At 57.2% G+C, this 23,372-nt stretch overlaps 2 protein-coding genes across 2 annotated transcripts; one reads left to right on the top strand and one right to left on the bottom strand.

The window, feature by feature from the left end:
• Positions 1–12,780: 12,780 nt before the first annotated feature.
• Positions 12,781–16,880, top strand: LOC485435 (guanylate cyclase soluble subunit beta-2-like). The gene is made up of 4 exons (XM_038570158.1): positions 12,781–13,107; positions 15,563–15,711; positions 16,252–16,398; positions 16,803–16,880. Exons 1-4 carry the CDS (start codon positions 12,792–12,794, stop codon positions 16,878–16,880), a joined length of 690 nt encoding a protein of 229 aa, XP_038426086.1. The 5' UTR covers positions 12,781–12,791.
• A 3,169-nt stretch (positions 16,881–20,049) lies between these two features.
• On the bottom strand, positions 20,050–23,190 carry LOC119877412 (basic proline-rich protein-like). The gene is made up of 5 exons (XM_038570159.1): positions 22,970–23,190; positions 21,983–22,837; positions 21,070–21,309; positions 20,649–21,007; positions 20,050–20,447 (listed from the first exon to the last, which is right to left on the bottom strand). The coding sequence occupies exons 1-5, from the start codon at positions 23,188–23,190 to the stop codon at positions 20,050–20,052; spliced, it is 2,073 nt and encodes a 690-aa protein (XP_038426087.1).
• Positions 23,191–23,372: the final 182 nt, after the last annotated feature.

The following is a 23,372-nucleotide window of genomic DNA, read 5'->3' on the forward strand; positions in this document are numbered from 1 at the left end:
GGGCGCGGACACTGAGCCACCGGCACCCGCCGCTCAGGAGCGTGGGGAGCAGGCAGGCTGGGAGCGCTCCGACCTCCCCCGACCTCCCAGGTGGCTCCGCGGACCCCCAAGGCCCCTCGCCGGCGCCCCGGACCCGGCCAGCGCATCGCAGGGCCCCTCACGTTCCCCAGCCAAGGATGGGGACGGTGAATTCCGCAGGTCCTGGCGAGCCTGCGCGTTCCAGACCTGGTCTCGGCCCCCAAGACCTGTGACCGTCAGCGCCGCACGGTAGCGAAGGGAATGTCCGCCCAGCGGCGAGCGGGCCACCCCTGGAGGAGGGCCCTGCCTCCTGAGCCAGTGACCGCCCTCGGCAGCCCTCGCCCCGGCTGGGCCAGGCGGCTTCTTCGCTGCTGCGGCCCCCGCGGGATGTGGTACGGAAATGCCCGAATCTAGTCAGAGCCTCTGCCCCTGGCTTGGGTCAACCGACGATGACTCTCGGCCTCGGTGAGAGCACGCGTCCCCTGCAGACCAGGAGGTGTGACGGAAGACTCGCCGCTCACACGGTTCTGGCAAGCGCGGAGCAAAAGAACTGATGACCTTGACTGGGGGACGTCTGAGGGTTACCGGGTACTGCAGGAGCGGGAGAGACGCCACCTCCATAGAGCGAACAGTCGCCTCCCGGCCGCTGCAACGGCGCAGCCCCCGCTAAGGCCACGCCTCTCCCCCCACCCCCGGGTATTCAGCAAGCGCCTACTTGGTGTCTCACATAGGAAATGTGTGCGATGAGGTCACTGCCCCCCCAGAAGTATTACACAGTTGGGAAGAGAATAAAAGGCAGCCCTTAGGAAGAGTACTCGGTGCGACGTGGGGTATCCAGAGGGGCCTCTGCGGAGGGTGCGAGGCGAAAGGTGCGCCCCGAAGGGAAACCGGGGTGTAGAGAGGATGAGGCAGGAAGGGGGTGTCCCTGCCAGCTCTGGCCTCCTCTCCCGGTCCATCAGGACAAGTGTGTCGGTGTTGTTGCTGCCGTACTAGTTCTTTCTCCGACGTAGCTTATGTCACTTCGCGGCCGCCTACCTCCAGGCGTCTAAGGCGGTAGGGGGGCCGGCACCCGCGGCCGGCACAGGGACACCCGGCCTCCCATCCCCTCGGGGCCCTCCAGGGACTCACACGGTGGCGACTGCAGGAGACAGGTGGGGTTCGGGGACACTCGCGTCCAGTGAGCACCTTCCAGGTGCCCAGGCTGCCCTGGGTCCTCCCGATGACACAGGTGCCAGCGTTGCCATTTTACGTCAAGGAAGCGCAAGCTGTGGGAGCCGCCCCGTCGCGCATCACACGGGAGGGACTTGAACCCTTTGGAAATCGAAGACGGCCACCCGGGAGCCAACACCCGGCAGGGGCCTTTATTTGGGGGTTTGCTTTGGGTTCGGCAGGGGTCTCCACGGAAGCCATCCTGAAACTCTTCGGGGAACACTTCTTCAAGTTCTGTAAGATGTCCGGCTACGATCGGATGTTGCGGACCCTGGGAGGAGACCTCCCCGAGTTCATCGAGAACCTGGACGCCCTCCACAGCTACCTCGCGCTCTCGTACCAGGTAAGGCCTCCGGAGTCGGGTCTCGGCAGCTCTCGGGGGCGGCCAGTGCCCCCAGTGCCCGTGGCGGGGTGGCCACTCCCACCTCCCCAGGAGGGAGCGGGCGCAGGGGCTCAGAATCGTGGGGTCCGGAGTTCTTTGAGGGAAGGACCGGGTGACGGATGCACGTTGGCCGCTTCCAGAACCCGGCTGGCGACCGTCAGGGGGGCAAGCTGAAGAGGTCGCTTTGTGGCGCAGGGGACAGGGAGGCACGGTGTGGCTCTGGCATGAAACCCGGATGGCGGGCCTCTCCCGGCGGGAGCAAAGGCTGAGAGGCAAGCAGGTCAGGGGTGTGCGAAACCCCCCCTCGGGTGTCCTGGCCTGGGTGGAGCTGAGAAACAGCTCCCGCAGCCACACTCCCTCCTGCATCACGCGAAGCACCTGGCAGGGCCAAGAGCCAGAGTCGGAAGCCATCAGCCCCTGGGCGACCGCCGGAGGGGGGAGGAATTCCCCTGTGGGCGTGTATCCTCCTGGAGTTCATGCCGCGGTTTTCTTGCTTGTAGACATCGTTGGCAATCCAAACACCTGGGCTGCCTTTCCTTTTTTTGGAAAAGAAAATGCTTTATTAAAGAGGCAAAATGGCATTTACCCATTTTTTGATAATAGTTTATTTTATGTAAGATTATTTATATTTATTTTTAGGACCCTGTATAGTTTACCAAGCTCTTTCTCCACTATTCTTAATTTTTTTAAAGATTTTATTTATTTATTCATGGGAGACACAGAGAGAGAGGCAGAGACACAGGCAGAGGGAGAAGCAGGCTCCGTGCGGGGAGCCCAGTGCGGGACTTGATCCTGGGACACTGGGTCACGGCCTGAGCCCAAGGTAGACGCTAAACCGCTGAGCCGTCGAGGTTGCCTTTCTTCACTATTTTATATTTAATGCTCGTAGCCTCCCTTGAGGGGTTGTTGCCATGAGCATAAAATGGGAATGCATGTGCTAAAGTGCCTCCTCAACCATGAGGCACCCTTACACATGCTTGCTGGGAAAATGGTTACTTTCTGTTTCTCACATAAGAAGTTTGTAAGAAAGTTTGTAAGAAACTTGCAAACCTCAACAGACTTCAAGTAGGATGAGTACGTGGGTCTGTCCTACTGTTACCCTGTGAACTGCTCGAGGACAGAGGCCTAGCAAGAGCCCTGGCTATGGGGTTAGATGGGCCGACCACGCTGTCTGAGCAGCTTACTAGCTGTGCGATGCCCTCTCTGGACCTCGAGGTTTTCACTTATTCGTTTACTAAGCAGGTTTTGAGTGTCTACTCTATGCTAAGCCCTTTTATTTTTAGGCATTGGGCAAACAGAGATGCAAAGGGATAAAGGGGAGGAAAAAAATCCTATCTCCCATTATTTAGTGAATTAAAAGAGATCACATGTGCAAGCTCCCAGAACCATGAGCAGGCTAGAAAAGGTGTTTCATAAATAATAATAATTTCCTTCTTTTCCCTTTTCTCTCTGTTCAATATGGCCAGTTTAAAAATTACAATAATTCATATGGCAACTCCCTTTAAAATTTCTTAGCTAAAGCACCACAATTAGGATACAAAGGAATACACTTGGCTCCTTCAATCATCTCCCATGAGGTTTTTTAATATAACCTCTTTCATCTGAAAATTTGGCCAATACTTCAAGTCACGGTTGTGAAGAATGTTAATGTTCTCCCGTTCATTCATTAAACCAAAAAATATTATGGAATATCTTTTATGCTCCAGATACTGTACTCACCATATAACTGCCACTCTAAGGAAAAAGGGTGAATGGTGTTGAGGGTCTGACGTTCCAGCCCACGGTCTGTACACCATTCCTACTACCTCTCCTCTGGGGTAGTCACGCGTCATTCCTTCACGTGCCAAAACTAATGGTAATGAGTAGAACTTGCCAGGAGAGCCTGGGTGGTCAGACTGTTTAAGCGTCCAACTCTTGGCTTCAGCTCAGGTCATGATCTCCGGGTCGTAGACTGAGCCCTGCATCAGGCTCTGCGCTCAGTGGGGAGTCTGCTTGAGAGTCTCTCTCCCTCTGCCTCGCCCTCTCCCTCAAAAATAAATAAATAAAATCTTAAGAAAAAGAATAGAACTTCTTAGGGTGTGAGAGTTTTTTGTGCACGATGAGATGAATAAAATATGTACCTGTTATGGTATTCACGCTGTAATAAAATACACGTGGTGATACCTGATAGCCACACAGGGCTAAACATCATAGGTTGTCTCTCTAGGCGAAAGTAAAATAAGATAATGCTGACTTTTCTTTAGGTCTTCCTCTAGTAATGTATCAATGCCTTAAGGTATATGTTTCTGATTATAGCTGTGCCTTTAATCTTATTTTTTAAGCTAATTTTCATTGGGTGCTAATTATGAGGCAGGTGTTAGACTAAGTAACATACAAACATTAAATTATCCTCCTTAACGCCCCTAAGATTAGGTACTCTAATTTTTTTTCTTCTTATGATATAGATGAGAAATCAGGTCCAGGAAGGTCAAATAATTGCCCCGAGTTGCCAGGTTTGTGGTGGCTGAGCCAGGGGACACTACCCCACCTGTGCCTCTTTCCCAAAGACCATGCTCTGGTCTGCTTCCCATTAATTCCCCTTTGCCCTGATTCATAAAACCCTATTTTAATCAAGAAATAAAAGTAAATCTTACTATATAGAGAGCTGGATAGACTGACCAGAGGAATTAAAAGCACAAACCTTGAGAAGTGTCTCTGGCAGGTGGCTTAGGCTGGGGGTGAGGAGTGAGGGTGGAGGTCGTAGCAAGAGCAGGTGACTTTTCATTTTAGCCCTCTGGGTTCTGTTTTTTTTTTTTTTCACCATGTAGGGTTTGGATATAATTTTTTTAAATAACTTTTCATTTCCTGTTTTATTATATGCTTTTTACATGTGCTGCCTCAAATCCTCTTAAGATTTAACCAAGATATAAAAAAAAAAAAAAGATTTAACCAAGATGTAAACATGCATATATACAAACATATGCTTTCCCTGTGTATATGTTTTGCAAAGATAAATATTTTTTTAAAAAAAGAAACTCATTTTAACTAGAAATCCTCCCACCATAGAAGAAAGCAAAGATCTACCAAGATCTTTGGAAGGAACCCACCTTCTTAATCTCTTCTGTCACCCAGACGACAAGCTGTAGGCCCGGGTGCTGAGAGGCCTACTAACCAAGTGGTGGGGAGAGGTTACTTGCCCCGGGGGCTCCCCCAGGCAAAGTCTTCATCCTTATTTTCTGAGCACATCTACCATGAGATGGTGCATACTTGAATGCCAGCATTTGTTCCCAGAGAAAGACGATCTCTTCTGATGTATCTTGATTTTCCTAATGTGCAACTTTACGCTGCGGACAACATGTACTTCCAGAATGAGAGATGAACTCTCCTCCAAATTTCTCTGAGCTTCTGATCTTTCTGAGGGTGAAGACACCCCTGGTCACTCACAGGCCGGGCACAGCAGCTGGCCCCACCTTGGAGTGTGGGTAGAAGCAGCCTGCGTGGCTGGAAGGCTCACCGGGGTCCAAATATTATTCCACTCTTACTCTTGTCTTGACTCCACTGAGCCTGTTTCTTCCTCTTTAAAAGGGAAGAACACTTACCATATAGAGTAGGTTAAGGAATTAGGGATAGTATCAAATTCTTGACATATAGCGGCCAAAATTATGGTGGATTTCATGTGATTGGAGAGAGGTTGGAGCTGTAGTTGTGTGTGCTGTAATGGATACGTACTGTGGTTTCAGAAAGCCTCAAAAGCATATACACCACTGTGTTCACTGGGAGAAACATGTCCTGTCTTTTGATTAGGAGATGAACGCACCATCATTCCGTGTGGAGAGAGGAGCAGACGGGAGAATGCTTCTCCATTACTACTCGGATAGGAGTGGTCTGTGCCACATTGTACCGGGTAGGAGAACAGCTTAACCAGTACCACGGTTATGAGGTCTCTGCGGTAAGGATGGTCTCTCCATAAATCCCGCAGGATGGCTAATAGCCAGCTCAGCTCTTCTATCATCTGACTCTATTGCCATCTTAACCATTACTCGCAAAGTCTTTGGGCCATTAAAATAAGTTCCCAAACTTCCAAAAGAAGGAATACTTTCCATTTTTTATTTTCGCATTTTAAACTATGCGAGCAATTACATACTTGTGATATTTATTATTTCATACCAGGCTTTCTTTGTGTATTCAGCTTTATGGAGAAAGCATCCTGCCATGTTTTCATATGGTCTTTGAAACCCATTTTCAACGGCTGAGTGACATTCCGCATTGTAATTAGCTAGTCCCGTTGTTGGATCTTTAGCTGATACCACTCTTTGCTGTAGTAAGCAGTGCTGTGGTGAACATCTTTACGCATGCTTTTCCCATGCTTATGTTATAACCCTGGGGTAGATTTCCAGTGCACTTCTTTTTAAAACATGATCCTTCATGCTTTTACAACTGGATTCTGTTTACATTATTTCTAGAGTTTGTTTCGTGAGTTAAATACCTTCCTGAAATAAAGAAGATGTTCACGTGTAATTTTTCGGCCAGCCCCATCTTGAGATGTGTAAAAATCCTTGCTGCCTTTGGCAGAGACACATCAGGATTAATTTGATAATAGATGCTGAACTAGAAATTAGAGTGGCAGGGACATATATGGTATCCAGACGTGTATAGCTTAAACCTCTACCTGAGGTATTTTATTTTTAATTTTATTCATCTATCCTGTGCTCCCTATCTTGACACAGGGCCTGGGCTTTGTACTATCTGGAATATTCACCTGCAGTCGTATAACTTGATTATTTTATGACTTTTGCTGACAAAACCGCCTCTTGCCATCCCTCACCATGAGGTGTCCCTCTGCTGTAGGTATCATCGAGGCTGTGGCCAAAGACTTCTTTGACATTGAGGTGACCATGGATATCGTCCACATGAATAGGGAAGAGGAGAGGACAGGCAAGAAGGAGCATGTTGTGTTCCTTGTTGTGCAGAAGTCTCACAGACACATGAGAACGGCAAAACCAAACAGGTTACAAGACAGCCAGGACTTCCGGAGAGACCAAGAGGTACTGGGTTTGCTATGTCTTCAGAGAGCACAGATGCTCCCAGGGGAGCTCCAAGTCTCAGAATCACCTATGCAAGGAACAGAACCAAATGGACCCTCGGATAGTGGATTTAAGGCAGAGTTTCTCCATCTCAACACTATTGATATTTTGGGCCAGACGTTTGTCATTATGGGTGTCTTGTGCATATTTAGCAGCATTCCTAGTCTACCCACCAGGCGCAAGTAGCACCCTGCTCCTCAGCTCCTTAGTTGTGGTGATCAGAAATGTCTCCAGGGATCACCAGGTGTCTCCAGGGAAGGGGGAGGGACAAAATCATCCCTGGTTGAGAAAACTTGGATAAACATCAGGAAGTTTTCTAAGGATGAATGTTAGCCGGGAACATTTCCACCTCTGAAAACATGAATACGAAGGCCAAAAATTTGGATTTGGTGGCTTATTTTGCAACCCTTCTAAAATAAATTGACCCCTGAAGTCCTAAGTGCCCACTTCTACAGCTGGGGCCAGATAGGAGTCTGGAATTAGTTCACGGTCCTGTGATCGGCTGCCTCAATGGCAACTTGCAGAGTGAGCATCATCTATTTAGGTACTACGTGTATTAGGTACACAGCTCTCTGGGTCCGCACAGCTTACAAAGACATCCAGATAATTCTGATTCCTGGAGCACACGGTGTTTACATCTTAGAGCATTCAAAGCCCACCTCAGAGTCTGTTTGCTACAGAATCTTCAACCCCAGGAAGAGAAGATGTTCACGTGTAATTTTTCTGCCAGCCCCATCTTGAGATATGTAAAAATCCTTGCTGCCTTTGGCAGAGAGACATCAGAATTAATTCAATAAAAATCTTGGGCATAACGAAGTCTTGCTAAAATTGACCTTGCAAGGCCTTGCCATTCCTCTGGTCCCAGTTACAGCAAATTGGGCTTGTGCATGTCCGGGTACAGGGCCAGTCACATGACCAGACCCCCGTGCTTGTCTCTCTACCATCTGCAGGCTCTGGAGGCAGCTTTCCTTAGGATGAAAGAGAAGTATGTGAGTGTCTCTGTCTGTCCTGTGAAGAAATCCCCCTGGGAGGTTGTGAGGAGCATAGTCATGTTTGGAAAAGGTGAGTGTGCCCTTCTCCCGACCTCGACTCTCAGAGCAGAGTAAGTGCTTGGTGCGCAGACAGGCAAAGGCCTCCAGGATTGTGATGTCCCCAGTTTCTGCAGAGCTCCGATCGGGCAGGCGTGGTTTTTAACTGTAGAACATCAGGGCCTAAGTCGCCTTCCTGTGGCCCTTTTATTTGTGCCGTGCCCCTTGCAGAGCTGGGGCAGAGACACAGGCTCCCCGCTCGCTTGTCAGGGAAGGCCACTGGAGACAGGATGGGAACTGGTCCCAGTTGGCTGCTGTGCTGACAGGAAGGAGGACGAGGACTGATATACTCTCAAGCACAAGGCCTTCTGGACTGGGATGCACTTCTGGCCTGGAAGTCTGCAGTTAATAACCACGGTGTCCAGTAGCGCAAAGGACACTGGACCAGGAGCCAGGAAAGCAGATTTCTGGCCCTGTCTCCAAGGGGCTGTATGGCCCAGAGCCAGGACCTCCTCTCCCATGTGACAAATGAAGGCGTCAGGCTCTCAAGGTGCCCTTGTTGACGCCAAGCCTGTCCCGTGATGAGCATCCCCGATGCAGCCAGAATGAGGGCCCGCGCTCCCATCAGCCCCGTGATCGTGGTCGGGACCGCATCTGGGAGGAGGTGTGCAGAGCTCAAAGGCTGCATTTTGAGTCCCTCAAGTGGTGGCAAGCAAGTCAAACACACAATTGACGCCCTTTGTCTGCGAGATTTTCATATCAAAAAGGCTCCATTTCGAATCTCTACCCCCTGCCAAATAGGGCCGTGGTTAAATTTTCATGTGCCACCCAAACTGTCAGTCTAGAGAGCCCCATGGCAAACGTCCCTGACGCTGGGCCGGGCGCACACGCTCTGCTCGGCTGGCCCATTGTCTGGCTGTCACTGCCTCAATGCGGGCTCTGTTTTCCTGGCGAGACATACTCAATTGGCCCAGAAGCTTCGGCGGCGGGCAGACACTTGGCAGGGGCGGGGGGCTGCTCAGCCCAGCAGCAAGTGTTCTGTGCATTTGGAAGAGCGGCCGCGGCCACCTGGAGCCTGCGGCCTGGCCCTGGGCCGCCCCCTCGGGCCGCTGTGTGCCGGCCGCGGCCGCCGTGACAGGCCTCCTCTCCTCTTCCACGTCCAGGGCAGCCCACCAACACCGTTGTGCCAGTTTATCCCGAGCGGCTCTGGATTGAACCGAAGACATTCTGCAAGGCTTTTCCTTTCCACATTGTGTTTGACGAATCAGTAAGAGGCCCTTCCCCTCTGTACTCGGCTTAGGGATAAGCTGGGGAGGGACTATGTTGTACGGTCTTTCCCTGACTGGTGGTGACCTTCAAGTCCCTGTGGGGCCCCCAGGGAGGCGAGGCTGTAGCCCGGCGGGACCGTTGACTTCTTTCTCAGTGTGGCATCCTCCAGAAACCAGAATGTGTGATCTTCTCCGTACATGTGGGTGGGGAGCAGGGCCAGGGGGTCTGGACTCGTGAGCCCAGGGGCAGGTTTGAAGTGACACTGAAGTTTGCAACACTGAGATGAAAGAACAGTGATGACGGTGAAATCTTAGATGTGACTCCTTGCCGTCCTCGTGGCTGCTGTGGATGTCCCAGTCTCGCCAGGCTTCTCTTCCTGCATCGTGAAGGCAGGGGAGAGGTCTGTGCCAACTCCTGTCATGGTTTTGTGGGACATATGAGGATGAGCATTAATAGAAAATGTTTGGTTATCATTTCCTTGGATGACATATCTGTCACCGGAATCGATTATGAGCTCATTTTTTTAAAAAGATTTATTTATTCATGAGAGAGAGAGAGAGAGAGGCAGAGACACAGGAGGAGGGAGAAGCAGGCTCCATCCCGGGAGCCTAATGTGGGACTTGATCCCGGGACTCCAGGATTGCGCCCTGGGCCAAAGGCAGGCACCAAACCGCTGAGCCACCCAGGGATCCCCTGAGCTCATTTTTTAAAGGATTTCATTTATTTGGGAGAGAAAGAATGAGGGAGAGCGCACGAGCAGGGGGAATGGTGGGCAGAGGGAGAGAGAGAGGCAGGGTCCCCATAGAGCAGGGAGCCCAACACAGGACTCAATCCTGGGACCCCAGGGTCATGACCTGAGCCAAGGGCAGACGCTCAACCGCTGAGCCACCCAGGTGCTCAATTATGAATTCATTTAAAGGGCAATTAGGCAAAATGAATTTGGTAAAAAATATCATTTAAAAAGATGGCTTCAGAAAAAAAAATGGCTTCAGGTAATTGCAATGTTCTGTGATGCTTATTTGAAAGCAGAGACAGTTTGATTTATCGCCTGCTAGTTAGTTGACCGCTATGGATACAGATTCTATGAAATTTACTCATTGGAGGGTCACGTCTGCTCGCAGAGAATTGATCTAGCTGAGGCAAACACTCCTGTAAGAAATGACTGGGGAAGGATGAAGCGGTGTCCCAGGCATTTCCCCAGGGCCATGAGGATGCTAGTATAACTACTATTAATGTCTTAGATTCTGGTGCATCTTAAAACTTTTTCTTTTTACATTTTGGGCATAGAATAAGAGAAAGTCTCCTGATAGTTTATAATGTGGGGTCGATGTCTGTAGCCTGACAGCCAGCCCACGGTTAGTGACGTGAAGTGTTCTGGGTCAGCTTCTGCAGGCAGTGGACAGCTTGTGTCCAGGATTCTCGTCTGGCCTCTTCCCTCTGTGTGTTCCCTGGACACAGCAGTGGAGGGCTCCTCACCTCCATCCGAGCCTGGGCGTCAGATCTAAGCTACAGAATTTGCTAGTTTCTTTATTAGTGCATTCTAAAGAGAGGAAACAGGGGAGAGTCCGAGAGAGAGAGACAGGAAGGGACAGAGAAATCCCACAGAGTTAGGGAAGAACTGTCAGCCCAACCGAGAGTTTTAAACCCTGCTTCCTGTTGGTGGGAGCTCTGCTTCTGAGCACCCCATACGATCCTTTCCTCTGAGAGGCTAGCTGCAGATCCACTTTATAAAATAGTATCTATTCCTTCTTCGAGGTCTACTCCATTAGTGGCCCTTTCCCCCCGTGAGTCACAAAGTACGTGGGATGATGATACTGTCAAGGGCCCATGTCTGGTGTAGGTTGCTTTCTGTTCCGCGGGCTCACATCTGTCCTCTGTGGATAGCTGAGGGTCAAGCAAGCTGGAGTGAACATTCAGAAGTATGTCCCCGGACTCCAAACCCAGAAGATTCCATTAGATGAGTATTTCTCCATCGTTCACCCTCAAGTGGCCTTCAACATTTTCAGCATCTGCAAATTCATCAATAGTCAATTCGTCCTGAAGGCACGAAGAGAAAAGATGCCTGAGGCATGGAAAAGTCAGCCTGCCCTCAAACTCCGAGGTAAGGAGCTCACCCTCCCTCCCCCACGGCTCTCTGGCCTTGGGGAGACTGCTCAGAAAGGGACCCAACAGAGTTGTCCAGTTTTCTCAAAAAAGGTGGATGGAACATGGCAGGCTGCCACCAGAGACTTGGCGAGAGGTTTTAGTGGTGGTGGTGGCGCTGGGGGGGTGGGGGTCACGGAGGAACAGGTTCAGGAGATAAGCACAGCGGAAGTTGGGGGTTGGATGTAGGGGCTGCAGAAGACAGAGAATGCTGAGGACAATGATTGGGTAACTGGGTGCTGAAGGTGTGGTTATAGCTGAGGAAGGACGAGACGGGAGGTCCTTGGGGGCAGCGGCTGGGCCAGTGAGTCACTGCTGTCTCCTCAGTGCCTAGGATACTGTGCCGGGCCCAAAGCAGGGACTGGGTACACATGCGAGGAAATAAGCACCTGCAGACAACCACGTGCAAATATTGATGAGTAATTAAAAAAAATCACTGCTGAGGAGAAGGTAAATTGTCACAATCATTTTTGAGGACATTTTAGCAATATGCATCAAAAACATTAAAAATGAGCATATTCTTTTGTCTCAATAACTCCATTCCTAAGATTATACCTTTTTTTCTATGATTACATACATTTAAATTTTGAGTTTTGGGAAACATTAATATTCGATCTGGGATGGTAATTTTCTTTTAAAGATTTCATTTATTTATTCATGAGAGACAGAGGGAGAGAGGCAGAGACACAGGCAGAGGGAGAAGCAGGCTCCCTGCAGGGAGCCCAATGGGGGACTTGATCCCAGGACCCCGGGGGTCACGCCCTGAGCCCAAGGCAGACGCTCAACCCCTGAGCCACCCCGGGCAGCCCTCTAAGATTATATCTTTAACAAAATGTGCACAATGACCTTAAGCTTGGTCGCTGCCATGTTGTTTATAGGCTGATAGAAAGGGACATAATATCATCAAAGCTAGCGAGTTGCTTAAATAAAATATGGTATAATCAATGTACCCAGCAAAAAGTATGATGCACATCTATAATTTTGCTATCAAAGGATATATCTATTATAAATTTTAAATGAAAAATACAGATTACAAAAAGAAGACAACAGAAATTTTAGTAATTATCTGAGCGGTGTGATTATAGGTGATTGTTCTTCATCTTTCTTCATTTTCTGCAACGCATGCACACTGCTTTTATAATAAAATAAACAAATTTTAAGGAAATAGGCACCTCCAGGAGGTAGCGTTTCTCTGGAAATTCAGATTCACTGTCAGCATGATGTGGGACGCCGTGGTGTATTCCCATGACAACACCCAGACAGGACCCTGGGGAACGCCAGCATGGAAGTCATGAGCAAAAAAAACCTAAAAGAAACATTGAAGGAAGTCAGGGGGATCTCAGAGAGAAGGCAGGGTCAGGGAAGTCCCTGGAAGTGAGGTCTGTGGCGGGGGGGGCGGGGGGGGGGGGTCTGCATAAGACCCTCCAACAGCAGGAGGGCTCAGGAAGGGGGAGACAGGCTATGCTGGAGAGGGTGGTTCGGAAGCCTCGGACGGGCACCTCCATAAGAGGAAGGTGCCTGGGACGGAGCTGAGCGAGGAGGGACCTAGAGACCAGCCTTCACCAAAAGTGGCTGAAAGGGAGGGAGGAGAACGTGCGGTGGGGTGACGGGGTGGCGAGCCGTGTCACCGGCCAGTGACGCGCGGTACTGTGGCGTTTCTCTCCGTGACGGAAAGGCCAGATGATCTGGATGGAGTCCGTGCGGTGCATGGCCTACGTGTGCTCCCCGAAGCTCCGCAGCCTGCAAGAGCTGGAGCAGCGCAGAATGCACCTGTCGGACATCGCGCCGCACGACACCACCAGGGATCTCATCCTCCTGAACCAGCAGCGCCTGGCTGAGATCGAGCTGTCCAACCAGCTGGAGAGGAAGAAGGAGGAGCTGCGGGTCCTGTCCAGGCACCTGGCCATTGAAAAGAAGAAAACCGAGACCCTGCTGTACGCCATGCTGCCGGAACACGTGGCCAACCAGCTGAAGGACGGCAAAAAAGTCGCTGCAGGTAGAGCATTCCCTTCCCGTCACGGGGCCCCCTGAGCAAGGGGCCGTGTCCTCAGTGGGCACAGGCTCAGAAGGCAGGCGGATCGAGTTTTGAATGCTGGCTCCGGGGCCGGCTCCTTGAGCCGCGTGTCCTTGGTTGTCTTCTCCCAACAATAATGATAATAAACAGAATACACAATCGAAATACGGAGCAGAGAAAAATGCCTGCCAACGACGCCCAGCTATGCTACCTCCCCTAATACCCGAAAGCTGCGGCCTGTCACAAACAGAGCTCCTCCTCCTAACTGGAAACAACACGGCCACTCATGACCCCAATCACGGGGCTCCTCTCGGGGCCACTCTGGGAGAGCAAGCCGATTATGGGGGAAGAAGGCTGTGTGTGATCTGAGCTCATTTTCCATCTGCCGCGGGTGTGTGTTCACCTCCAGACGTAGGCGGGGAAGCTGCTCGATGCCAGGGGGCTGGCAAGCCTCAAGGACCCAGAGGGGCTCACGGTCTTGTGGGTCTGACAGGTGCAGGATATGTGCACGGGGGTTGGGGAGGCCAAAGGAAGGGACACTCACGTCCCTTGAGGGGCGATGGTTGTGCCAGGACCTGTACGAGACATTTTTACACATGCCATTTAATTTTCTGCACATTTCTACGAAGGAGGGGTTCTTATCCAACAGAGCTATGTAAATTTACAATCACTCCCGTTTATGAGTAAAACAATCTGAAAAACCAATTAGAAGTCCCAACTAACTCCAAAATTCATAAGTTTTCCATCACAAAGGTGTGGAGACACAGCTGCCAGGGAAGTGAAAATAAAAGGGTAGTCGGAGAGAAAGATAGGAGGGCAGGGGCTGTGAGGTTTTGTATAAGGTGCACGGCACTGGAGTTAAGCCTCGAGACCTCACCTTAGCAAAAAAAGAAGGGAAGGGCATTTCAGGAGAACAGGATTGCAGGAGTGAAAGTGAGGCAACGTGAACATAAGCCCTGCACGGTGCTACCCCTAGAACGTGCCCGGTGAGGCTGGGCACCTAGGGTGGGGCTCAGGTGAGGACTCCCTGAGGTTTCTGTTGCTTATAAGGAAGGTTTCACGATAAGTATGATGAATATGAACCTGCCTGCAGTGCAGTGAGTGCACGAGAGGGAGGCAGAGAAGGCCGTGAGCAATGCGTGGCATGCGGTGAGCATGGCAAGGGCCTGGACTGAGACCCCACCAGGAGCAATCGGCAGGACCCTCATTACCGAGAGGATGGAGCAGGGAAGAGAGGGGAGTCCATGCTGAGTGCAGAGTTTCTAGCGCAGAAACACGTGGTCCTTTATTCTATGCCGAGCCAGAGAGAAGGGCAGGTTGGGGGAAGGACGGGAGGTCAGTTCTAGAGCCTCTGAGTGAAATGCCTGTGGGACACCCCGTGGAGCAGAACCACAGGTAGCAGGGACTGTGGGCAGAGCTCAGTGGCAACGTCTCGGGTGCACCAGGGGTCTAGGAAGTAGTGCAGCGGGCATGGCGGCTAATCACAGAGCCCACGGATGACAAGTAAGGTTGAGGGGCTGGGAGGTGGGAGGGGAAGGGGGCTCGGCCCGGAAGCCCAGGGGACACCTATTACTTCAGGAGGAAGAAAAACCAGTGCAATACATAAAACAAGACCAGAAGGGTAGGGAGGGTAGGAAGAGAGAAGGGAAGGCTGGACGCCGAAGGGAAGAGATGGGCACACGAACGAGAGGCTCTTAGAGGCACCGTGACACGGAGGGCACCGTGCTGCATTCGAGTCGTCGCACCCTCGCTCCTCCAACAGCCACTCCCTGGGCGCCTGCTGTGAGCCAGGCCCTGCTCCGGGTGCTGGGGATGCAGCAGCGGCCCAGTCCGCCTCTCCTCCCCCGGAGCTTACGGTCCAGTGGGGAAAACAGCCAGTAAGGTACACACCCCACGCCACATATGCACATATGGCTTGTGGGTTGGGGCCGCAACAAGGATAAAAGGGTAGGGTCTGGGGACTGCTGCACTGACAGAGGGGTATTGGGGGTCTCACTGAGGTGCTCACACTGGAGACGTGAGACGGAGCCTCTTCAATGTTTGAGAAAAGAGGAGTTGGGAGAGGACACAGCAGGTGCAAAGGCCCTACGCAGGAGGCACTGGGAACCCCACGGAGGCTGGGGTGGGTGGGGTAGAGTAGGCCAGAGCCGTGGAGACGGGAGGTCGGGGACGTGCCGGGACAGAGGGGGCCCCTTCCCGGCCACGGTGAGGACCTTCTGCTCCAGGCTCGGCGTGATGGAGCCATGCACTTGGGGCAGACGAGTGGACACACCGACCCAGACAGGCCACCTGGCCGCTCGGTGGAAAGTAGCGGGCCTGGACGCCCAGTGCCTGAGGAGGACACGCTGCACCCGGTCCCCCAGGACACTGGACGCTGGAGTCTGCAGAATGATTATTCCATATCCTGGGCCAACACGACACCCGGTTTCTGTTGCAGGAGAATTTAAAACTTGCACGATTCTTTTCAGTGACGTGGTGACGTTCACCAACATCTGTGCGGCCTGCCAGCCCATCCAAATCGTGACGATGCTGAATTCCATGTACTCCAAGTTTGACAGGCTAACCAGCGTCCACGAGGTCTACAAGGTGGGTGTCCACGGCCTGCGGGGTGGGCGCCCGGGCGGGCAGGAGCTCAGCTCTGCGCCTCCCTCCCGCCCCCTCTGTGCTCAGGGCTTGGTGCAGAGCAGCAGGGCGAGCCCGTAAGACTAGAAGGCAGTTGGAGCTATTTTAGGAATTTTAGTTTGTTTGTAGAGATCCTTTTGTAATACACGCTGCTTAAACGCCTCCGAGGGGCACACTCTTCTCTGAGAATAATTCTATCCCTGGAACTCAGCAGAAGTCTAACGTAATAACGTACGCCCAGTACAGGGCATCGTGCGCTAAGCCAGGGGCTCCGTCCTCTCGGGGACCTGTTCCTGCCGGCAGCACAGAGGCCCACGGGCGCTCTCCGGGGGTCTGCGGGCTCAGTTTTCTCCCCACCGCTTGCCTGATACGCTTCATACTCCTGGCAAATCACCCGTAGCTTCCATATGGTCCTTTTGTCAACACCCAGAAAATGACAGAAATACTTAGGGACAGGATTAATGCCTTAAGGCAACCCTCTGAAGGCCCCCTCCCTCCTCACAGGTGGAGACCATAGGAGATGCTTACATGGTGGTGGGGGGCGTCCCGGTGCCCGTTGGAAGCCACGCCCAGAGAGTGGCTAACTTTGCCTTGGGGATGAGAATTGCTGCAGCAGAAGTGATGAATCCGGTTACCGGAGAACCCATCCAGGTAGGAAGACACCGGGTCCTCGGCTTCCTACCAACTGTCTCACACACAGAAGAGTAGCTTCTGCTTCTGTTCAAGTGGCTCCTGGGCACGTCACAGTACTCAAAATGGGTGCTTTCTCCCAACTCTTGTCTTCTCCCGCACATGTTCTACGTAATTGAGTTATTAGGATATCATCCCAACCTTCCGTAACCTTCAGAGAAGGCTCTGGAGCCTGGTATTTCCGTGACATTCACTGCAAGCTTGTCTACAGGGCTGAGCAGGTCTCCCCATTCACTCACCGGGGTTCAATCCATCTTAAAAGCTGGCTTTTTTTTTTTTTTTTATAATTCTGGTTTTTTAATTTGGGCATTTAGTTCAACAAGTTGTTCAGGTTTGCCAAATAGCCAACCCCTTCCCATCCCAAGGAAAACTGTGTATTCAACGTGCCTTCTCGCAGGTTCAAGAGTTCTCAACCTGTGGCGGGAAACTGCCCCCAGCAGTAGGCCAGACACCGGGAGTTGTGAGATACTTAGAATAGCCTCCCTCCCACCACGTGGCCTTAGGGAGACGTCTGCTCGCCTCCCACACAGGAACCTACTCTTCCAAGCACGGAGATCTGTTTGCTCTGAGAGAGGGAGAGGACAAGTCGGCGTCCTCTTCTGTGTGCTAAGCAGATCCTCTCCGTCCTGACATTTCTATGGTTTAAGTTTTAAAGTTTAAGCCACAATACTCGGCCGTTGCAAGCACACAGACCCATCTGTTGACTAAAACCCCCAGTAAAAAAAAAAATCAGGATGGGAGGGAAAGAGGGAAGGAGATGAGAGCGTCAGAGAAGAGATAACGTGTTTTGGTTAAAAAGTCAGAGAAGAAAAAAAAATTGAAAATGTACCGTTGTGTAAAGAGAGCGTGTGTATCCGGGTGCGTGTGAGCAGCCTCGCTACGGAGACGACAGTAACGCTATGCCAAGAATGAAATCAAACCGTGAATTCCTGAGAACTCTCACGGTGGGTTTTACGAAGAAGAAAACAGGAAGAGAGGTTATCAAGTTTAAGAATAGGGCCGTAGTTAGGAGCATCAGTCACTGTCCCCCAGAAACAACAAACTGTGCAGCTTATTTAAGGGAGCGGGGACAAAGATGCGAAACACTTCTCTCTTATGACACTCACGCCACCGTCTCAGCAGTTTCTAAATCAGTGCTCCGAGATCTTCCATCATTTCACTCAGCCTGCGGTATACACGGAGGTCCCACAACCGCCAGGCAGCCTGGCTCCCCTTCCCGTGGGAACAGGCAAATTAGTCTTTGGCGAAAGAGATAAGGAAGTGGATCCCCCTGCAGGAGGGACGAAACTTCATGGGAAAAGGGCACAGGAGAATTTCGAGGTAACAACCGTAGGGGTGTGGCTACAGGGGTACGTGCTCTTGTCCAAGCTCACGGAGCTGAATACTTCAGATCTTTTCCTTTTATGTAAATTATGCCTCAAACTTCAAAATAAAAGCGGTGGTATTCGAGGATCCCTTTTCAGCGAGGTTCTCTCTGCGCAGATCAGAGTGGGGATCCATACGGGACCGGTCCTGGCAGGTGTGGTGGGGGACAAGATGCCACGGTACTGCTTGTTTGGGGACACGGTGAACACAGCTTCCAGGATGGAAAGTCACGGGCTTCCCAACAAAGTGCACCTCAGCCCCACGGCCTACAGGTAACCGTCCGTGTCTTCATGCCTTTCTTTGCCCTCCCCTACTTCCAGGATGTGCGGATGCCCAACAGAGGGGGGGGAGGGGCGCGAAGGGACCCCGTGGCGCTTCTCCCATGCCTCCCTGGCTGACAGGAGGCATGACGCCGGGCGATAGACATTACCGAGCCACTATACTCTGGGACAGCTTTGCTCCCGAGGAGCGTAGGAGGTGACGCAGGGACTGGCAAAGTACAGTCACAGGCCTCACCCAGCCTCCTGCCTGTTTTTTGTAAATAGTTTTCTTGGAACAGAGCCCTGTTTTTGTGTTTCCTCATTATCTGTGGTTCCTGCACGGGCAACCGCAGCGCTGAGTAGCGGTGGTGGAGGCTGCACGGCCTGCAAAGCCGAGGAGATGTACTATCTGGCCTCGTACCAGAAAAGGGAGCTGACCCTTGGTCTAGCAGAAAAAGAGAAACGCTGCTCAACGAGTAATTATTTTGAGAGCACGATAAGTACGACGACAAAGATAAGCATAAAATAGTTTTCGAGAACTTCTCAGATGCCAACCAAACTCTAAGTTCTCCGACTTCTGTTCGTCATGTGCTCTTGCAACAGCTCCCTGAAAACCTAGGTCCCACGTGGGTTTCAGGGGGGAGAGGAGCCCGGATACAGCCCGGGGCTCGGGCTCCGGGTGCTGCTCGGGAAGGTGAGTGGGTCCTGGAGACTGGGCGCGCAGCGGGTCGAGAAACCCTTCGTGGGGGAGCGATTCCTGGGCGGAATCTCCGACACCGAGCTCAGGGTAGGATTTAGCCAAAGCTGAGGGTTTGGGGAGTGAAAACGGAGTGAAAACCGAGCAATCCCAGCGCAGAGGGAGAGTCGGACCGGGGACCTGACAGCTCGGCGTGCGTGAAGCGCCAGGGTGCCCACTGCAGGCCCCGGGAGCCCCGGGGGCGGGGGCTCAGGGAGCGGGAGGGAGAGGGCCTGGGGGCCGGGCGCGGGGGAACGGAGGCGGAGGCGAAACCGGCTGCACCGGGCACCTGCTAGGGACGCAGCACGAGAGGCGGGCAGGGTCTCGGGGGTTCCTGGCCGCCCCCGCTGGGGGACGGGGCGGGGCGGGGCCTGCGTGGGCCGCGAGATGAGCTCAGGCTGGGACGGGCTGCAAGTCCCGGGTGGGGCTGCCCTGCGCGGCCGGCGGGCGGGCGGGCGGGGCGGGGCGGCGGCGGCCTGGGGTGCCCGAGGCCGGGGCTGAGGAGCGCGGCGCCCCGCTGGGAGTGCTGAGGGAGGACGGCCGCAAGGGCGGCGCGGGGGCCGCGAGGACGAGCCCTTGTCCTGCCGGGAGCGCCGCGGCCGGCGGTGGGGACACACGGGGCCCCGGGGTGCAGGACTCCGCGGACGGCCGTCCAGGACCCGGGCGGGAGGGGACCCGAGCAGGCGGGGCAGGCAGGCGGCGCCCCAGCTCCGAGCCGGGCCAGCGGGGCACACGCCGCGGGTGTCGCCTGTACCGGGGACGGGGCCTGGACGGTCGCCCCCACGCCCGGGCGACGGGGCTTCGGGAGGACGAAGGGCGGCGCTCAGCCCCGCGGAGCCTCCCGCGCCGGGCGCACGGGGCGGGCTGCAAAGCCGGGAGACCCGCCCCCGTACCCCCGCGCGCTCCGCCAGCCGCCGCCTTGCCCGCCGCGCAGGGCTCTGCAGAACCGCGGCTTCGACATGGTCGAGAGGGGCGAGATCGAGGTGAAGGGCAAGGGGCGCATGACCACCTACTTCCTGCTGCGGAACCTGCGCGCTTCGGACGACGAGATCCTCGGCCGCCCTCGGGGCCCGCGCGGCGGCAGCGGTGAGCAAGGGCGGCGCTGGTGCCCCCGACGGCCCGAGACGGCCTGGGACGCGGCGGGCGGCACCGGGCAGGGCGCACCTCGCGCTCACCTCTCCGCCCCACAGGCTCGTCCGCAGACGCCGGCGCTCGGGGAAGGCCGGACGGCAGGGCCGTGGCCGTCATGCGCTACGAGGACAGCGAGCCGCCGCCGCCCGCGGGCCTCCGGGCAGACGGTGAGGAGCCGAACGCTCGGCCCCCGCGCCGACGTGCTCGGGCTGCGGCCCAGGCGGGGGGCACGGGCGGGGCTGCGGGCAGGGGGCGCTCGGCGCGCTGCGAGGGCTGTTCCCGAGGCTCCCCCCGCCGCGGCGCCAGGCTCGGTGTGGCCCGGGAAGGGGGAGGCTCAGGGAAGCAGGGCGCGCTCCAGTGCCCGGCCTGAGCGGACAGCGCGCCCTCGGGGTGCCTGCGGGGGAGCCGCCCCCGACTGCCACCAGCCCGGCTGGGAGACCTGGGGCGGGGCCTCTCCTCCCCCGCGGGCCCTGGCGGAGTAAGGTCGGGAGGTCGGGAGGCTCCTCGGGCGGCTGCTCCTGGGGGGGGGAGGGGGGGGAGGGGAGGCGGTCGGGAGGCTCCTCGGGCGGCTGCTCCTGGGGGGGGGGGTCGGGGAGGAGGTCGGGAGGCTCCTCGGGCGGCTGCTCCTGGGGGGGGGGGTCGGGGAGGAGGTCGGGAGGCTCCTCGGGCGGCTGCTCCTGGGGGGGGGGTCGGGGAGGCGGTCGGGAGGCTCCTCGGGCGGCTGCTCCTGGGGGGGGGGTCGGGGAGGAGGTCGGGAGGCTCCTCGGGCGGCTGCTCCTGGGGGGGGGGGTCGGGGAGGCGGTCGGGAGGCTCCTCGGGCGGCTGCTCCTGGGGGGGGGGTCGGGGAGGAGGTCGGGAGGCTCCTCGGGCGGCTGCTCCTGGGGGGGGGGTCGGGGAGGAGGTCGGGAGGCTCCTCGGGCGGCTGCTCCTGGGGGGGGGGTCGGGGAGGAGGTCGGGAGGCTCCTCGGGCGGCTGCTCCTCGGGGGGCGGGTCGGGGAGGCGGTCGGGAGGCTCCTCGGGCGGCTGCTCCTGGGGGGGGGTCGGGGAGGCGGTCGGGAGGCTCCTCGGGCGGCTGCTCCTGGGGGGGGGGGGTCGGGGAGGAGGTCGGGAGGCTCCTCGGGCGGCTGCTCCTCGGGGGGCGGGTCGGGGAGGCGGTCGGGAGGCTCCTCGGGCGGCTGCTCCTGGGGGGGGGTCGGGGAGGCGGTCGGGAGGCTCCTCGGGCGGCTGCTCCTGGGGGGGGGGTCGGGGAGGAGGTCGGGAGGCTCCTCGGGCGGCTGCTCCTCGGGGGGCGGGTCGGGGAGGCGGTCGGGAGGCTCCTCGGGCGGCTGCTCCTGGGGGGGGGTCGGGGAGGCGGTCGGGAGGCTCCTCGGGCGGCTGCTCCTGGGGGGGGGGGGTCGGGGAGGAGGTCGGGAGGCTCCTTGGGCGGCTGCTCCTCGGGGGGCGGGTCGGGGAGGCGGTCGGGAGGCTCCTCGGGCGGCTGCTCCTGGGGGGGGGGGGGTCGGGGAGGAGGTCGGGAGGCTCCTTGGGCGGCTGCTCCTCGGGGGGCGGGTCGGGGAGGCGGTCGGGAGGCTCCTCGGGCGGCCTCCTCTTTCCCGCGGGGCGAGCGCTCGGCCCGAGGACCAGTCGCAGCGGAGGCCGCTAGCCCCGAGGGCTCCTGGAACACGCGGAGGACGGAGGGGCGGCGGCCCAGCCCCCGAGGCCGACGGCCCAGCCCGCAGCCCGCCGCGCCCTCCCCGGCTCCCGCGGACCCCAGGTGCCGGCCGTCGGGGGGAACAGGCCTTGGGGCGTCGCCGTGGGGGTCTGCGGGACCCGCCCCCGCCCGGGGCCTCCCGTCCAGCTCAACCCCGAGTCTGAGTGGAGCGGCGGCGGCCGGTGCCTCTGTGCGATCCTGAGAGGGCGCAGGCTGCAGCACTGCCCGCTCTGCTCAGGGTGCCCCATGAGGGTCCCCGCGGACCCGCCGTCACTGCCCAGGGGCGCGGCCCGCGACGCTCCCGGCACCGGCACGTGGGGGCAGGACGGCCCGGTCACGTGTGTGTGGGGGCGGCCCGGTCACGTGCGGGCCGTGGCGGCCCTGGGTTCGTCCGACGGCGCGTCCGCGAAGCTGCTGCGGCTCCGGGGGGACAGGGGAGGCCGGGCCCCAGGTCGGGCCCCGGCGGCGCTGGCTGAAGGCGCGGCGCGTGGCCTCACTCGGCCTGTGCGCGGAGCGGAGCCGGGCGCAGGGGCTGGTCCCGGGCGGTCGCGGGGCGGGGGGCGGGGGGCGGGGGGCGGGCGAGGGGTCCGAGGGCGTCCGAGGGCGTCGTGGGGCGCCGCCGCGGAGGGCCGCCCCGGGGAAGGCCGACGCGCGCCGGGGAGGCCGGCGGGACTCGGGGGCTGCGGGTGGGCGGAGCGGGAGGCTGGGTGGTGGGGCCGCGGGGGGTCAGGGCGGCGGCCGAGCGTCCCCTGGAGCGGAGCCCCGCCGGCCAGGTGCTTCCCCGGAGCCGGCGCCGGAGCCGGAGCCCCGCCCGCCGCCCTCCTGGCGCCTCGGGGGCGGGAGCGGGGCGTGGAGGGTCCGGGCTCGCCGCTGGGGCCGCGGCCGGCAGGGTCGGTCGCTTCGCTGCTGCCGGGGAGCGGCCGTGGCGCGAACGCACCGCTCTCCCCGAAGTCGCGGCGACGCCCCGCCCCGGCGCGCAGCCCGCCTCGGGCTCGGTGGAGGTGGGGCCGCCCGTCAGCCGGCGGCGTCCTGGGGAGGCGGGCGCTGGGCCGCGCGAGCCCCGGGCGGCGGGGCTTCCCCGGGGAGAGCCCGCTGCGGGGCTGGGCGCCGAGGGCCCCCGGCGGCCCGGGGCTGGCGGCGCGGGGCGGCAGCGGGGCGGCAGCGGGGCCGGCGCGGCCCCGGGCCCAGGGCGGTCCTCGCGGCGTGTCCCCGGGCCGTCTGCGAAGGACGCGCCGAGGACCCGCCGGGCCGCCCCGAGACCCGAGTTCCCGGCCGCGGCCTGGCGCCCGTCGCCAGCTGCGTGCTTCGGGCGAGTCCTCCTCGGCGCCGCCTCAGCCGCAGGCCACGCGCCCGCCCACCGCGAGGCTCAGAGGAGCGCCGGAGACGCCGCGTGTCGTCTGGAAGCCGTAGGTGGGTCGCCGCTCGCGCTCGCGTCCCCCGCGCTGGGCCGGGCCCGCCGGGAGGGGGCGTTGGGGCGGGGCGGGGCGTCGGGGCGGGGCGTCGGGGCGGGGCGTCGGGGCTCCGCCTGTGCCCGGGCCTCCGCGGCTGCAGATGTGGTTCTCCCAGGCCATGGCCTCTGCCCGCTGACAGAACTAGGAGACGAGGGAGGGGGCGATTCTAGGACGGCAGCCCCCCCTAGGAAACCTGGAGACCCCACTGGGTCATTTTTAAGGCCAGCGTAAAAATCTCTCGCGGGTGGAACCTTGCCCAAAAAGATGCCCTGGAGAAGAAGTCCAGGCTCCCTTCTCTGTTC

This window comes from Canis lupus, chromosome 22, assembly GCF_011100685.1.
Source record: "Canis lupus familiaris isolate Mischka breed German Shepherd chromosome 22, alternate assembly UU_Cfam_GSD_1.0, whole genome shotgun sequence".
Taxonomy (NCBI): Eukaryota; Metazoa; Chordata; class Mammalia; order Carnivora; family Canidae; genus Canis; species Canis lupus.